At 48.3% G+C, this 17500-nt stretch overlaps 1 protein-coding gene across 1 annotated transcript in view; it reads right to left on the bottom strand.

Annotated features, from left to right (window-relative positions):
* Window positions 1–15791, bottom strand: part of LOC132131965 (rootletin-like) — a 21584-nt gene extending 5793 nt beyond the window's left edge. The window contains exons 1-33 of the mRNA XM_059544166.1: window positions 15747–15791; window positions 15265–15391; window positions 15038–15180; window positions 11243–11434; window positions 11063–11164; window positions 10920–11020; window positions 10687–10852; window positions 10507–10613; window positions 10191–10418; window positions 9991–10081; window positions 9623–9709; window positions 9247–9399; window positions 8971–9170; window positions 8709–8891; window positions 8483–8627; window positions 8230–8376; window positions 7815–8045; window positions 7519–7712; window positions 7311–7438; window positions 4851–5020; window positions 4589–4768; window positions 4385–4519; window positions 3794–3937; window positions 3480–3718; window positions 2982–3141; window positions 2734–2901; window positions 2162–2597; window positions 1893–2059; window positions 1504–1624; window positions 1226–1389; window positions 940–1155; window positions 646–870; window positions 235–384 (exon numbers count right to left, since the gene is read on the bottom strand). Of these exons, the coding sequence (XP_059400149.1) occupies window positions 235–384; window positions 646–870; window positions 940–1155; window positions 1226–1389; window positions 1504–1624; window positions 1893–2059; window positions 2162–2597; window positions 2734–2901; window positions 2982–3141; window positions 3480–3718; window positions 3794–3937; window positions 4385–4519; window positions 4589–4768; window positions 4851–5020; window positions 7311–7438; window positions 7519–7712; window positions 7815–8045; window positions 8230–8376; window positions 8483–8627; window positions 8709–8891; window positions 8971–9170; window positions 9247–9399; window positions 9623–9709; window positions 9991–10081; window positions 10191–10418; window positions 10507–10613; window positions 10687–10852; window positions 10920–11020; window positions 11063–11164; window positions 11243–11434; window positions 15038–15180; window positions 15265–15391; window positions 15747–15785 (5439 nt within the window). The 5' untranslated portion in view covers window positions 15786–15791. The remainder of the gene's footprint in view (window positions 1–234; window positions 385–645; window positions 871–939; window positions 1156–1225; window positions 1390–1503; window positions 1625–1892; window positions 2060–2161; window positions 2598–2733; window positions 2902–2981; window positions 3142–3479; window positions 3719–3793; window positions 3938–4384; window positions 4520–4588; window positions 4769–4850; window positions 5021–7310; window positions 7439–7518; window positions 7713–7814; window positions 8046–8229; window positions 8377–8482; window positions 8628–8708; window positions 8892–8970; window positions 9171–9246; window positions 9400–9622; window positions 9710–9990; window positions 10082–10190; window positions 10419–10506; window positions 10614–10686; window positions 10853–10919; window positions 11021–11062; window positions 11165–11242; window positions 11435–15037; window positions 15181–15264; window positions 15392–15746) is intronic.
* Window positions 15792–17500: the final 1709 nt, after the last annotated feature.

The raw sequence follows: 17500 nt of genomic DNA on the forward strand, positions 1-17500 counted from the left end.
TGCATTCCAGCCTTGCAGTGCATTATAAACACACTACACTGAAGTATTTGACCTTTTTTTAAGTATAAAATTCAAGTTAAAATGTGTCCAATTTTAATAAATAATAATTTTTTCCACTGTGGCTCTGCAGCTCACATTTTTAAACACAAAAACCATTCTGCGTGAACCGTCTTTAAGTCTATTCGACGCATTCAGATTGAAAGCTCATTTCTAGTGCGCTGACATGCCGCTCACCTCCTGTGTGTTGTGCAGCTCCGTCTCCAGCTCAGATCTGCGCAGCTGACTCTGGGTCAGTTCTGACTGCAGCGTCTGCACACGCTCTGTGAGCACTGAGATATTACGCTTCCCGTCCGACACAGACGCTCTGAGTCCGTCCACACGCTCCTGAACCACACAGCACAGGAACTTTATTAGAGTTATTCCATGCTGTCTGAATACTCAACTCTGATTGGCTGGCAGGTATGCATTAAAACAGTTTAATCACTGTTCTATATTAATGCACTACTTTAATTAATGCACACACACACACATTACTAACAGGTTATTCACACACACACAACTGTCTCTCAATTATCGATCTGTTGATTGTCCCTACATATTACAGCTATAGTGATATCATGATAGTTGTTAGAGTTGATATCTGACCTGCAGCTGTCTGCGCTCGGTCTCGGCCTGTCCCAGTGTCTTCTGCAGTGTGCTGAGCCGCCCCTGGGTGGCGCTGTGGGCGGCGGTGGCTTCCTGAAGGCTCTGGGAGAGAACAAGCACTCGCTCTTTGTGAACGCTCTCTCCATCCTGAGCTTTAGACAGCACCGCTGTCAGCCGCTCCACCTCACGCTGAAGAGACGCGAGACGAGCCTCTCCCTCCGTCACCTGAAACACACACGAGGGTGTTAGCGATGTACCGTGATAACGTCCTCGAGTGATGTTTGTGCTCAGGACCTGTTTGATGGCGGTGTCGTGTCGGTCGTGAGCCGTCTGGAGCTCCATCTCTCTCTCAGCGAGACTCAGTCTCAGTCTGTGCAGTTCTCCCTCTAGACTCCGCCTCCCCAGCTCCACCCGTGTGCCCCGCCCCTCGGCCGCCTCCAGAGCCTCACGCAGCCTCCGACGCTCCGCCTCCAGACGCGCCTCACCGGCACGCATCCTACTGCAGTGCTCCTGCAGGGGGCGACACCGAGTTACAGCTGCCTGCGCTACATGACAGTCGTTCAGATGAAGTGAGACGCACCTCCACACGCTTGCGCTCAGTCTCAGTGTTCAGCGAGAGTCTCTCCAGCTCTTTGATTCGCTCGTGGAGCGCTCGTTGGTCTCGCTCTGCTCTCCGCAGGGACTCTTCCTGTTGCTGCAGCACAGCTCGAGTCGCAGACAGCTTCTCATCCACCGCACGCTTATCTACACAAACACACACCCAACACCAGAATCAGGCATCGATCCAGAAACAAATCATAAAGCAGATTTCAGTTTAAAGGTTTTATGATTAGCTGTATATAAACACAGTGTAGTTACCCTCTTGGCACTCCTGTAGTGTGCTGTGTAGCTGAGTGAGGCGCTGGTGGGCGGAGTCTCTCTCTCCCGCCACTTCCTCTAGTTCCCGCTGCAGTGACCCCAGCTGACCCCGCGCCTCGTCCTGCACACATTTACATCACATGATCACTTCATCACGCTCACAGTTCATTTGAACTTATCTGATGTGTGGAGCAGGATTTTGGACCAATGAGGTTCCACGATGGGCGGAGCTCCCACAATGAAACTACAGAGAAAAGACCAAAGCTGTTCACAACAACAATGTGAACTATAACCATAAAGATGCTCTAACTGCAAAACTGCAACACACACTTAGAATAAACAGAACATGCTATAGTTATATTAAGATATGATATTGTGCAGTGTGTTACTCGTTCTCTCTGAGCCTCGCGCAGCTCCTGCAGGAAGTCTCGGAGGCCGCTGCGCAGGGTTTCTGGGTCCAGCTCCTTCAGGGCGACGGGCAGCGGGGCGTCTGTCCTCTCTGGAGACAATGGCCGCAGCACCGTGGTGTTATCAGGAGTCACGTTACCTGCCACGTCTGACAGACAGCACAGAAATGATGAACGCTTCCTCTCCAGAACAAAGCACAGCTCTATTCCACAGATTTCCCTTCAAACTTCTTTTAAAAACTGAATCTGACCTTTGGGTGGCGAGAGTGGGCAGTGCAGTGGAGACACGCTCCGGTGGCGAGACATCATCCCTGAGGTGAGCGAGGAGGGGGAGGAGCCTGTCGGGCTCCGCCCCCTGCTGCTGCTCCGCCCACTGGCCCCGATGCCCAGCGTCCGTGTGAGCGCCGACTGCAGACTGCACAGCCTGAACTCCAGATCCCTGCGGGACGCCTCCGCTCGAGACAGCTCTGCCTCCGTCGCAGCCAGACGGCCCTGTGCCTCGCTCAGCTCCAGCTGCGTCTGCGCAGACGCGTCACAGGCCGACTGAGCGCGCACCGAGAGGTTACGAGCCTCATCCTGAAGCTTCTTCTCACAGCCGCGCGCCTCCTGCAGCTGCGACGCTAACTCTCGCTCGCGACTGCGCCAACACGACTCGCTCTCGCTCAGACGCCGCTGTAGAGAACACAGCTAGAGAGAGACACGGCTGACGTTCATATTTTAAGATTCTTCAAGTTTACAAATGTATAGATGCAGCTGAAACTAGACAGGAATTTCATTATTAGATGAGAAGAGGCGACATTAACATAAATTGAGCCATATACACCTCTTTCTGAAGAGAGTTTCTGCTAGACTCCGAGTCGGCGAGTCTCTGTTTGAGGGAGATCAGTTCTTTGGCTCGCTCCTCGTCTTTGTGCTCCTCCAGTGACAGACGCGTCTGCAGTTCGGCCAGCTGCTTGCTTTTCTGCTCACGCTCCACGTCCAGGAGCTTCCCCTGACGGCACAGAGTCACACATCAGACACCAGCTCTCTCTCTCTCTCTCGGGGCTCAGGATCACAGCGCTGCGGTCTGACCTGTCTGCGCAGCTCCTGCAGCTCCCTGCGCGCCTCCAGTCTGGACCTCTCCACCTCACGCAGACAGCTGCGCAGATCAGACACCTCCTTCTGCGCAGACGCCAGACTCTCCTCCAGCAGACACACTCTCTGCTCCTTCTCCTCACACACACGCTTCACGCTGAACACACACACACACAGTGAAGTCCCTCCAATCAGCAGACAGAAAATCATCCGCATGACAGTTTGCACAGATAAAAACCCTTCAACAATGCAATATTCATTCATTTTTTATAAGCACGGTATAAGTGTATTGTATGGAACTTTTTTCTGCTACTGGATTAAAAAAATCTAAAGCTTAATGCAAGCTTACGATCTCGCAATTCTGAGTTTGTTGAGTATTCATCAAGTAGACTTTTTTTTCTGAATCCTGAGTTTACCTCTCGCAATTCAGTTTTTTTGAACGTTTCTGCCACAGAATAAAATTGCGACTTCACTTTCACTGAAAGCGTCAGTCACCTGATTCTCTCGCTCTCTGATGCTCTCAGTGCTTCCCTCAGCTGCACGTTTGATTGGCTGAGAGCGTCCCTCTCCTTGGTGACATCACTGAGGGAGTGCCGTAGCTCCGCCCCCTCTCGCCTGTGCCCCTCCCCCACGTCCCGTATCTGGCACAGACGCTTCTCCGTCTCCAGTAGCTCTCGTCTGGCACTGTCACGGTTCTCCTCGCAGGACGACAGCAGCGCGTGACACTCCTCCAGCTACAGCAGGAAAACTATTACACATCTTACTGTTGTGTGCTGCCCTTCAGGCATGATAAAGTTTCCTTCACAAACCTCTCTGAGCGCTGTATCTGCCTGCGTCTGATGCTCGGTGCAGGTCTCCTGCAGTCTGCGCAACTCACGCCTGTGTGCACCATCTGTGTCCTGCAGCTGACTGCGCAGCTCCTGCAGTTCTGCGTTTAGAGCCCCAACGGCATTCTACAGACAAACCAAAGCCTCTGGTTATAACACACTCATGATTATTAGAGAGTCACTGACACATAAAAAAAAAGCTAAGATGCATGTAAAAATTTTAAAATGCGCATAAAAAATATATGCACTCAATTAAGGCGGATAATTTACTTAACTTAATAAATGCACAAAAATATATAACGAGTATTTGCATCCACCTCAGGATAAAAGATGACATGATAGAAGTAATTTAACATAGAAAAATAGAGCAGCAATGGATTCCCCAGGTTAAACAACTTTCATTTTTATTTTTGATACTTTGCGCTAGATTCCAAGGAAGTGCTGATTTTGTTCTCTTAAACAAAAGGGAATAAAATGGAGCTTGATCCACAATATTCATGAGACATTTAAATTTTTAGGTGTAAATGGAATTGGCAGCGGTGTATGGAAGCATGCAGTAGTGTAGTTTCTGACCCGCTCCTGGTCTCTGAGCAGCGCTGTCTCTCGGCTCAGTCTCTCCAGCTCCAGCGATGCAGTGCTCAGCTCCGCCTGTAGGGTGCTCACCTTCTCCGACAGAACTGCCTTCTCCGCCTCCTTCATGGACAGCGCCTGCACACACCATCATACGGTTACCACACAAACCACACAGATGCTGTAGGCCTCCAGTGCGAGTCTAACCTGCTGTTTCTCCGTCTCGGCCTGTAGCAGACTCTGGTCTCGGTCGCGCTGCAGGGATCGCAGCTGCTCCTGTAGCTCATCTCTCTCTCTCTCCTGCCGGATCATCTGCTCCTCCAGGTGTTCACGGACGCTCCGCAGCGCCGCCTCCTGCTCGGCCTCCAGACTGCAGCGCAACGCCTCCTACAGGATTCACATGATATCATGAGATGAGTACGCCTGAAACACGTGTCCCATGTGAAGAATACAGGAGTGCTCGTATGACCTTCTGACTGGTCAGTCTCTCCAGCTCCTCCTGGTGGTCAGTTAGGGCTGTACGCAGAGCTCGCTGCGCCTCCTGTTGAGCGGCTGTAATTGTGTCTCTTAGTATGTCTTTCTCTTTCTCGCACTGGGACAGAACCATCTCTCTTTCAGTGCGCAATCGCTTCAGCTCCGCTAAACACACAGACAAACTAAACATCAAAATAGGGATCATTTAAAATAATCTCTCTCTTTCATGTGCCTGTCTCACTCTCATGTGTGCATCTCACTCTCATGTACCTGTCTCACTCTCATGTGTGCATCTCACTCTCATGTGTGCATCTCACTCTCATGTGCGTGTTTCACTCTCATGTGGGTGTCTCACTCTCATGTGTGCATCTCACTCTCATGTACCTGTCTCACTCTCATGTGTGCATCTCACTCTCATGTGTGCATCTCACTCTCATGTGCGTGTTTCACTCTCATGTGCGCGTCTCACTCTCATGTGAGCATCTCACTCTCATGTGCGCATCTACTCTCATGTACCGGTCTCACTCTCATGTGTGCATCTCACTCTCATGTACCTGTCTCACTCTCATGTGCGCGTCTCACTCTCATGTGAGCGTCTCACTCTCATGTGCGCATCTAATCTCATGTTACCGGTCTCACTCTCCTGTGTGCATCTCACTCTCATGTACCTGTCTCACTCTCATGTGCGTGTCTCACTCTCATGTGAGCGTCTCACTCTCATGTGCGCATCTACTCTCATGTACCGGTCTCACTCTCCTGTGTGCATCTCACTCTCATGTACCTGTCTCACTCTCATGTGAGCGTCTTACTCTCATGTGTGCATCTACTCTCATGTACCGGTCTCACTCTCCTGTGTGCATCTCACTCTCATGTACCTGTCTCACTCTCATGTGTGCATCTCACTCTCATGTGTGCATCTCACTCTCATGTGCGTGTTTCACTCTCATGTGCGCGTCTCACTCTCATGTGAGCATCTCACTCTCATGTGCGCATCTACTCTCATGTACCGGTCTCACTCTCATGTGTGCATCTCACTCTCATGTACCTGTCTCACTCTCATGTGCGCGTCTCACTCTCATGTGAGCGTCTCACTCTCATGTGCGCATCTAATCTCATGTTACCGGTCTCACTCTCCTGTGTGCATCTCACTCTCATGTACCTGTCTCACTCTCATGTGCGTGTCTCACTCTCATGTGAGCGTCTCACTCTCATGTGCGCATCTACTCTCATGTACCGGTCTCACTCTCCTGTGTGCATCTCACTCTCATGTACCTGTCTCACTCTCATGTGAGCGTCTTACTCTCATGTGTGCATCTACTCTCATGTACCGGTCTCACTCTCCTGTGTGCATCTCACTCTCATGTACCTGGCTCACTCTCATGTGCGTGTCTCACTCTCATGTGCGCGTCTCACTCTCATGTGCACGTCTCACTCTCATGTGCGCATCTCACTCTCATGTACCTGGCTCACTCTCATGTGCGTGTCTCACTCTCATGTGCGCGTCTCACTCTCATGTGCACGTCTCACTCTCATGTGCACGTCTTACTCTCATGTGCGCATCTCACTCTCATGTGCACGTCTCACTCTCATGTGTGCATCTCACTCTCATGTACCTGGCTCACTCTCATGTGCGTGTCTCACTCTCATGTGCGTGTCTCACTCTCATGTGCGCATCTCACTCTCATGTGCACGTCTCACTCTCATGTGCACGTCTCACTCTCATGTGTGCATCTCACTCTCATGTGCGTGTCTCACTCTCATGTGCGTGTCTCACTCTCATGTGCGCATCTCACTCTCATGTGCACGTCTCACTCTCATGTGTGCATCTCACTCTCATGTACCTGTCTCACTCTCATGTGCGCGTCTCACTCTCATGTGCGCGTCTCACTCTCATGTGTGCACGTCTCACTCTCATGTACCTGGCTCACTCTCATGTGCGTGTCTCACTCTCATGTGCACGTCTCACTCTCATGTGTGCATCTCACTCTCATGTACCTGGCTCACTCTCATGTGCGTGTCTCACTCTCATGTGCGCGTCTCACTCTCATGTGCACGTCTCACTCTCATGTGTGCACGTCTCACTCTCATGTACCTGGCTCACTCTCATGTGCGCGTCTCACTCTCATGTGCACGTCTCACTCTCATGTGCGCATCTCACTCTCATGTGCGTGTCTCACTCTCATGTGCACGTCTCACTCTCATGTGTGAGTCTCACTCTCATGTGTGAGTCTCACTCTCATGTGCGCGCCTCACTCTCATGTGCGCGTCTCACTCTCATGTACCGGTCTCACTCTCATGTGTGCTTCTCACGTGCGCATCTACTCTTATGTACCTGTCTCACTCTCATGTGCGCATCTACTCTCATGTACCGGTCTCACTCTCATGTGTGCTTCTCACTCTCATGTACGCATCTCTCCCCCTCATGCACCTGTCTCTCTCTCTCTCTCTCATGTACCTGTCATGCTGTCAGTGCGCAGTCTCTGGTTCTGGTTCTCTGACTCCAGCTGATCACGCCGAGACTCAATGTGATTTATCTGCTGCTGGAGCTCAAACAGACTCGTTTCCAGACTCTCCCGGTCAGTCCTGCACACACTCACAGTTAACGAAACACACATGAATATATTAAAACATTATTATCATGACTCAAACGTGTGCGGTCTCACCTGAAGGCGGCTAGCTCCTCCGTCAGGGCGGCATTCTCTCTTTCTGATGCCGTCAGCTGAACCAGAAGCCCAGCCCTCTCTCGCACAAGCTCCGCCCTCCCACGCACCGCCTCCTCGAGAGTGGTGCTCTGCCTGTCTTCTTCACCACGGACAGAACCGAGCTCCGCCTCCAAACCACCCACCTCACCAATCAGCTGTTTGATTGACAGCAGCACATCAGAAAAGGTTTATGAGGCACTGAGGGACAGATGGGGAGAGAGAGAGAGAGAGAGAGAGAGAGAGAGAGAGATGGTCACCTGTGTGATTCTGTCCTGGAGTTTGGCTCGGTCTGCCTGCAGCGACTGAAGCTCCGCCTCCAGCCCCGCCCTGGCCAGCTCAGACTCCTGCAGTGATTGGTGGAGAGCGAGACGGAGAGAGTCCAGCTCCAGTCGGTCCTGCTCGGAGCGGACCAGCTCGTCTCGGATGGTCAGCTTCTCTTGTTCTGCTTCTCTTCTCTGAGACAGTAATGCATTCTTTTCCTCCTCCAGCTGTCAATCGTTCAGTCGATCAATATCATTGGTTCACTTGTTACTGAAACACCATTACTCTCTATAAATACTATACAAATAATATTAACCAGTAATATGATCCAAACAGACCCTGATGTGTAAAATCAAACCCTGACAAAACCATTTCATGTTAAATATACTGTGAAACTTCATCTTCTGGCACCTGTACGATGAGGCTGTTGAGGTCAGATTTGTCCTGCGCCAGACTCTCATTAATGCTGCTCATCTTAGCCAGAGAATCTCTGAGTGAAGACTCCTCTGAGTGGAGCTTGGTGAGCACTAGAGAGAGTTCAGCATGACTGCTCCCGCTCTGCGCACACAGAAATAATGCTTTCATATACATACTGCAGAGTAGAGCTGCATGATCTGGGAGAAGTTATAACTGTGTTGGTGAAAGATGCTTCTGTGTGTCTAACCCTGTTGAGTGCGTCGCTCAGCTGTCTGTTCTCGGTTTCTATCAGCTGTCTGTCGCTCGCCCCCTGCTGGAGAGACTCCCTCAGCGCCGCCAGTTCAGCACGCAGTGAAGACGCACGGTGCTCAGACTCCTGCCACAGCTGCTGACTGACACAGACACACACACTCACGCACGTCAGCAACACGTCACACACTCGCGCTTTGCTCAGACACAAACACACGACTCACATTCTGTCTGTTTCAGCTCGGGCTCGTTCTCTCTCCACTGCGGCGGTGTCTCTCTCCTCTCGCTCGTGTTCGAGCTCTCTCTGCGCAGATGTGACGGCCAGCTGCAGTCTGTCACACTCCAGCTGCAGCAGCTGCACCTGCGTCTGTGCCGCCTGCGCAGCCTTATCCGCCACATCCTTCCCGCTGACATGGAGACAGACAGGTCTGGTCACTGGTCACATGACTCTTGTGATTGACTGACAGGCCGTGTGATGCGTCTCACCTGCTCAGTGCGTCTCTCTCTTGTCTCAGTCGGTCCCTCTCTCTCACAGCACTCTCTCTCTCTCTCTGAGCTTCATCTCTCTCGCCCTGCAGCGTCTGCGGGCGGAGCTCCGCCTCCCGCCGGCCTGACTCCGCCTCCCCCTGCTGTCTGCGCAGCTGCTGCACTGAAGACTGCGCAGACTGCAGACGCTCACGCAGCTCCTGCGCACAAACACACACGGTGATAGACAGTGGCTCAGAGAGCGTACACTGTGTGTGTGTGTGTGTGTGTGTGTACCTGTAGCTGGATCTGTCTGCTGGTCAGAGCGGAGTGCAGTGCAGACAGACAGCGGTCAGGGATGATGGATGATGATGATGATGAAGAGCGCAGCAGCGGCAGCAGAGACTCTTCAGTGTTTCCGTCCACACCACCACTGTCTGAGAACACCAGCTACACACACACACACACACTTATACATAAATCAGTGAAGCAGTGAGTGTGTGTGAGAGAGTGTGTGTGTGAGCATAAGTGTGAGAGTGAGTGAGTGAGTGTGTGTGTGAGTGTGAGAGCATAAGTGTGAGAGTGTGAGAGTGTGTGTGTGTGTGTGTGTGTGAGCGAGCATAAGTCTGAGAGTGAGTGAGTGAGTGTGTATGTGTGCGTGTGTGTGTTGTACCTGTGTGATGTCTCGGAGTGTGTTCTGCAGTGCTGCAGTGTGTTTCTTCAGTGAATGAACTTCAGTCTCCTCAAGACTCTTCTGATCCTGACAGCACACACACACACACACACACACACCTGATGACTCTTTCTTAGTTCTTGTATTCTTGACACACTTGTTGTCTCTGTTAAGCTGCTTTGACACGATCAGTGTTGTATAAAGCTCTGCATTAATGAAGGTGACTTGACCTTCACTTCACATTTACGCTGCTATGGGCTTGCTGTGTCTGGTCTGTGATTGGTTGCTTTACCTGTCTAAGTGGGCGGTTCTTCACCAGCAGAAATTACAATGTTATGTAGACAAATGTTAAACAGACAAGTGTGTACCTGTAGTTTCCTGTTGAGTGTTGTGACTTCCTGTTCTCTGTCCTCCACGCGAGCTTTGAGACGCTCCAGCTCTCTCACGGCATCCACAAGCCTGACACACACACACACACACACACATTTAATAAATAAACTATTCAGGACTTCCTTCACACAGGAGCACTAGTGCAGTAAGTGAGCGTGTGAGGTGTGCAGTAACGGACCGTGTGTTGAGCTCGGCTCTCTCCGAGTCGCTCTTGGCCTGCAGCGTGATCATGTCGGTCACCGTCTCTCTGAGCTGCTGCTCCAGCTGCACACGCTGACCGGTCTCTCTCTCCAGCAGCAGCACTGAGCCGTCCTCACGACTGCGCAGATCTGTGCACACGCTCACACACTGCAGCTGCATGCTCTGAGCCACGCTCGCCAGCTCGTTACGCACCTCGCACAGATCCCTGACAGACCGACAGAGAGAGACTGTGTCAGTGTTCACAGCGCCGCAGCTGTAGAGTAGTGTTCACGGGTGCAGTGACGCGCTCTGACCTCTCGGTGGCGCTCTTCAGCTCACACACATGTCTGCGGAAGCCCACCACCTGCCTCCAGAGCGCCAGCAGACGACTGTGCTCACTGCTGAAGTAACTGTGGAAAGACTGAACACACACACACACACACGTCAGACTGCACCACTATCGTTGTTTCAGTGATGTAGACGGCCACACCCACCTCCTCCTCTCTCCTCCAATCAGACTCCCTCTGCTCCAGCTCCTCCCTGGCTTTGGTCCAATCAGCAGTGAGTCTGCGGATGTCCATGCTGAGCGCCTCATTGGCCAGTCCGGCCTGTTCCAGCTGCTCGCGCAGCATGGCGTTGACGGCGGACAGGCCGCTGCTCCTGCACACACAGACAGGTTTAGCACACGCTGCAGGTTTACAGGATCAGGACAGTGTTAGTTCAGTACCTCTGCTGTTCCTCCTCCAGCCGGATGAGGGCGCTCTCCAGCTCACTGCTCGGCTCCTCCTCGTCCCGCCGGTGACCGTTCCTGCTGCCATCACACTGACCCTACAGCACCACACATCAGACAGGATCAGAACCTAGGTCTACAGTGAGACAGGAAGTGTGGAGAGAATCTGCTGTAGCGCTCACAGTGGGTTTGTCCAGCAGCGTCTGTTCGAGATCCGCACACTTCTTCTTGTACTGGAGCACCTGCACTCACACAAACACAAGTGAGTTGTGTCCGAGAGAATCCAGGCGCAGTAAGAGCTTCAGATCAGTGTGCTGTACCTTGGCCTGTAGTCTCTGAACGAGCTGCGCTTGTCTCTGCTGCCCCTCCTGATACGCCGTGAGTTTGCGTTTATACGCCGCCTGCTCCTCGTCCAGACGTCTGCGGAGATCTACGTTCTGCTGCGCCAGACTGCGAGAGTCTGGAGAGTCACATCCCTCCTCGCCCGTCTCCAGACGCAGCGCCTGCTCCAACTACAAACACCACACCATTGCATCAGAGAACACTGCAGATGTGATGAACGATGCTCAATTCAGACAAACTACTTTTTTGTAGTCCCAAGCAACCACTCAAACTGTTGGACTTTAAATGAAATTTACTATTGATTTTCACCATTGACTGATTCTGCAGAACATTTAGACTGATAACTTCTGTGACTAATCTGATGCACCTGCACACAGGACGCAGTTATATACACATCCGACTATACTGTATATGAACTAGCTGTTTTAAATACAGTATTTTTATATTTAACGTCAGTTTACCAGTATGTCTGAAAGTTTATTTTTTGATCACTGGTGATTCCACAGGCTCTCTCTTGCACACCTGCGTGGTTTAAAACACTAAATAGTTCTGCTATGAGCAGAACAAAGAGTCTCTCTCTTGCAGGATAATATGGTGTATCGTCGATCTCACGGGCTGACCATATGACCATCTGAAAAATGACCATATCACCCAACACTAATGTAACTATAATAGTATCCCAACTTTAACAAGATGTAACTGTAATCTGAATACTTTGTTTTTTGATGTAACTGTAGCGGATTACGGTTAATAGATTTGTGTATCCTGATTACGTAACACTCCAAGGCTGCTGGTGACCATATCAAAAAAGATCTCATTTTTGTAGTAAAAAGTTTATTTTGATCTATTTTTATTAAACTTGCGAACCTCCTGCAGTTCCTTCATTAACCTCAGTTTGGGAAATCTTGACGTAGTGTTTAACGCATTTCATGTTGTTCATTGCAACAAATGGAATATATTTTCTTTCTCTTTCTGTTTTTACATCATTAAATCACTGTGATTAACGAGTTGGGTCAAAAGAAATCTAAAAGTAATCAATAAGTAGTCTGATTACATAACCTAAAATGTATAATGTAACATTTTTGTGGATTTTTAGAAATCTTGGCCAACTGAACAGTATGAAAATGAACAGTATGAGCATGTCCAGCACTCAACACTTAGTTGTGGCTCCTTTCCCCTGAATGACTGCAGCAATGCGGCGTGGCATGGAGTCGATCAGTCTGTGGCACTGCTCAGGTGTTATGAGAGCACAGGTTACTCTGATAGTGGCCTTCAGCTCTTCTGCATTGTCTGGTATTGCAAAGCACCTGTAATATTGTTTGCCATAAATAGCATGTAAAACAATCAGGGTTCATCTAATATATGTTTCTGTTGATGGATGCGCATTCTGGATTCCCAGACATTACAATAACAGCGATGAGAGAAAAAAACCCTGGAAAAACCATTCACTCTTGATCAATGTGAATGACTTAAACTGGAATATGAGCAGTCGATTATTCTGTCATCATCCGGGTGCTTATAGCGCGCTCACAGATGAGATCTGAACAGCACACATATGTTTAAACTAAATTCATTAAAGCTTTGTCAGTTTAAACATTTAAGAGGCAGAGGACGCGAGCTCGCGCGCGCAGTGAGAAGATTTGTGCATGCGCTCACCCGAAGCGCGCAAACCCGCGCCTCAGAACGCGCAAATATAAGATCTCTCTGAAGTATTGTGTTTAAATGGACACATTCAGACAAAAATTGTCAAAATGCCCGTCTTGGTAAGTATCCTACAGCAGACATAGCCAGCTGAACGCAGGACTACTGTATCAGTGCATTCTCTTAAAGGGACAGTCTTTATAGTAATCGAACAGCAACAACAAAGAAATCACTAATAAGCTTTTGTTACTTCAATAAAAATTTATTTAATTTATACAGTCCAATATGCAATGCTGTTTTACATTTTATTATTTAATTTCTGTACCTAAAAACTTAGGGTAACCCTAACCCTAAACAATATATCACGGAACAGAGAGGGCACTGACAACATGCTGACAGACAGGACATTAACATTACCAGCTTACTTTTAATATGAAACAAAGTCTCATTTGGTTATTTCACCTTTCAAATGTGGTCATTTTTTAAAGAAATGTAAACAATAAATACCGTTTTGTGACTCTTGAATGTGTCGAACAGATCACTGTACGTTAGATCATCAGTTAAAACTAACTGATCGTCTCTTGCTTCTAGTTAATTTATAGCATCAAAATCAAATAAACCACATAAATGAACATAAAGAATGTTGTTTGACTACAAAAAGATGTCTGTACACTCCGTTTTTCAAGTTCAAATCCTCCATGTTAATCTACTATGAGATCGCCTGTCAAACTCCCGCGAAGGCTTTTTGTGTGTGTGTGTGTGCGTTTTGCGTGTCTATGGCAACAACAGACTTTAAACGGGAATACAGAATCACTGTCGTAAAAGTACCGGTACACACATTTAAAATCAGCGCGCGTGTGTGTGTGTGTGTGTGTGTGTGTGTGTGTGTGTGTGTAAAACTGCCACTGGAGAAAAAAAAAAATAAAAAAAAAATCCCTACCGACCAATGACCTCAACTGACAACCAACCGGAACCAAACTTTTTTTTTTTAGGCCTAAACATAGCACATACTCTACTTCTGACGCTGTCTGTTGTTCAAGAGTGGCTTGACACCAGGAGTGCGACAGCTGAAACCCATGTCTTGCATACGTCTGTGTGTAGTGGTTCTTGAAGCACTGGCTCCAGCTGCAGTCCACTCTTTGTGAATCTCCCCCACATTTTTGAATGGGTTTTGTTTCACAATCCTCTCCAGGGTGTGGTTGTCCCTATTGCTTGTACACTTTTTTCTATCACATCTTTTCCTTCCCTTCGCCTCTCTATTAATGTGCTTGGACACAGAGCTCTGTGAACAGCCAGCCTCTTTTGCAATCACCTTTTGTGTCTTGCCCTCCTTGTGCAAGGTGTCAGTGTTCATCTTTTGGACAACTGTCAAGTCAGCAGTCTTCCCCATGATTGTGTAGCCTACAGAACTAGACTGAGAGACCATTTAAAGCCTTTGCAGGTGTTTTGAGTTAATTAGCTGATTCGAGTGTGTCACCAGGTGTCTTCAATATTGAACCTTTTCACAATATTCTAATTTTCTGAGATACTGAATTTGTGATTTTCCTTAGTTGTCAGTTATAATCCTCAAAATTAAAAGAAATAAACATTTGAAATATATCAGTCTGTGTGTAATGAAGGAATATATACAAGTTTCACTTTTTGAATGGAATTAGTGAAATCAACTTTTTGATGCTATTCTAATTATATGACCAGCACCTGTATATATGCATGTATAATCCTTGTGATAATCCTTGGTGTTATCACTCGTGAAGCTCCACTAACAACCACCTAGAACACCCTAGCAACCAGAAGACAGTTCCCAGGCGACCTACATCACAGGTAAACACAGCTCACGTTCAGATTGATGTGAGAGACTCTGAATAAATCACAGTCATCCAGACGACCCTCATTGTTTACAGTCGTCATGGCAACATGCCACTCCACTACATTCCACATGCCGTTACCACGGAGACGGGTCAACCTCGCAGACACAGACAAAAGACCGAGCTTATGTGTGTGTGTGTGTGTGTGTGTGTGTGTGAGTGTGTGTGTGTGTGTGTGTGTGTGTGTGAGAGAGAGAGAGTGTGTTGATCTACTGTCTCTCTGTGTGTGTGTCTGTATGTGTGTGTGTGTGTGTGTGTGTGTCTCACTCTCTCGCTGATGGCGCTGTATTTGATGGCCAGCTCATCTCGTTCAGCTCGGCTGTGAGCCAGAAGATCCTCCACACGACTCAGTTCTACCTGCAGAACCCGGTTCTCCTCCTGAAGCGACAGACCGGACGACATGCCCCCAGCTGACGCACACACACACACACACACACAGATATGAGACGGACAGAGGCTGGTGTGTGTGTGTGTGTGTGTGTGAGGATGCTCACCCCTTGCGCTCAGATTCCTGGACACAATCTCTCGCACACGGGCCGGTAACCTGACCTCAGGATCATCTGGAGAACATCCTCGAACCGTCAGCCGCTTCTCCTCGGACAGAACACTCTCCTCCAGCCTCTGACACACACACACACACACACACACACACACACACACTCTCTGTCACAGTGTCTGCAGCAGATGGTCTCAGTGTGATCTGTTGTATATTTAGATCAGATCAGAACACACACCTGCGGAGTCACTAATGCCACAACATTACACCAACAACTCACACACACACACACACACACACACACACACACACACCAAAATACTGTTAACAATACTGTTTTACTAGAAAATACTAGTTTAGTCTTTCTACTACATGTAAGTTACTCTTTCCGGTTTCTCTTCATTATTTGTGAAATTATTTGCACCTGTGTTTTGGAGTTTGTTCTGATAATGAAGTAAAGCAGAAGTAAACGAACTGCACCTGAATCACCGCCTCCAGTTTAGACTCGCTCGCGCTCATCGCGGGTTTAGATCAAGAAAAGAAGTCCGTTACGATTTTAAAAAAATCACAGAAATCGCGCCGTTCTGCCGATCGAGTCACGTGCACTCCCGCGCGTTCCCTAACAGGTATCCGCTTCATACACGAATCCTAACAATAATCCAGTTATCCCGAGCCTTCCCGAACACACTGAGAGAGAGAGAGAGAGAGAGACACTGAGAGGGAGAGAGAGAGAGAGAGAGAGAGAGACACTGAGACAGACAGAGAGCGAGAGAGAGAGAGAGAGAGAGAGAGAGAGAGAGAGAGACACTGAGACAGAGAGAGAGAGAGGAAGAGAGAGAGAGACACTGAGAGACAGCAGGAGGCTTTAATGAGATTGACTGAGATTATATGTGCTCGAGCGCAGCGCGCACTCAAAAGAGAAACTGAAACGGCGACAATAAACTCTGCGATAAACGACCTCAGAACACAAAGAGCTGACAGCAAACAAGATCTGCAGAAACACTGAAGCTAACTACTACTAACTACCCCGTCACCATGACAACAGCACCATCACCATGACAACAGCCCCATCAACACAAAAGTAACGGTCACCGAGTCCAGTCAGAGATTCAGATTAACTGCTCAGAAACAGACTCGGGTTTATAGATTAAATATGCCCCGTGTAACTTCTTCGGATTGAAACATTTAATTGGCTGTACGTTAAAACCCTGTTTTTATACAGTCTATGGTTAAAACACAAAGCGAGATGTGAACGCGCCTCGTGCACGCGCGCGCCGTTCAGGAACTAACGTTACAGCATTAAAATCTCTCAGGAACTAATCTCCTTTCCCTTTCACTGCACGACATAAAACCCTTCAAAACACAGGTGGTTTCATAACCAGGTGGCTTTTTAAAGTCGAATCCATCTTTTGAGTAACTTACTTCTTTCTGTATGTTTATCTTTAAACACAAGTCGACTCTAAATAAAGAAACCTCCTCGGTGACGCGACGCTTTACAGCACAATTAATACACGTGTTAATACACTGCTAGATCACATTTATTAATAATCAGACATTTATCCGCCAACGCGCTCAACACAAATCACGGCCGAACACAGAGCAAATCACGCGGGATCTTACCGGTAAACTGGCATTAATTCCGCATTAAACGCGCTTTAGTGTCCACATGGAAGTGTTTGTGTGACAGACGCTCAGTCTGGACTCTTTCCGGGGTCACACTTACTTCCCGCACATATAAAAGACCCTAAACCACCGAACTGAAGGCAGAACCGGATTCACTTCAGATATTAGCACACAGTGTGACAAGAACACTGACCAGTGTTTAATACCGTTGAACTCATTAATATATATCATAAAGACATCCGAGTCACTAAATTCAAATCTATGTATATATTCATATTCATTAATGTTTAATAGAACAGACAGCTTATGTACAAACTCACCTGACAAATCACTGACACACCTGAGACTACAACACAGCCATGGTAACCCTCACAGCTCATGTTTATTTACTTATGTTAATGAGCACACAACTACGGAAGAGCGTTTCCGTTACGGAACTTTTTAAAAAAAGTTAAAAAAAAAGTTTAAAACTTTTATCTCCCAGTTCAGTTCTCAGAATTGCGAGATATAATAATTAAACAAATATATATATAATTATATAATCTCGCAATTCAAAAGTTGTAATGGAAGAAGTCGCAATCACCTTTGATATTTTATACTTTATGCGAGAT

This window comes from Carassius carassius, chromosome 48 (genome assembly GCF_963082965.1).
Source record: "Carassius carassius chromosome 48, fCarCar2.1, whole genome shotgun sequence".
NCBI classification, from domain to species: domain Eukaryota; kingdom Metazoa; phylum Chordata; class Actinopteri; order Cypriniformes; family Cyprinidae; genus Carassius; species Carassius carassius.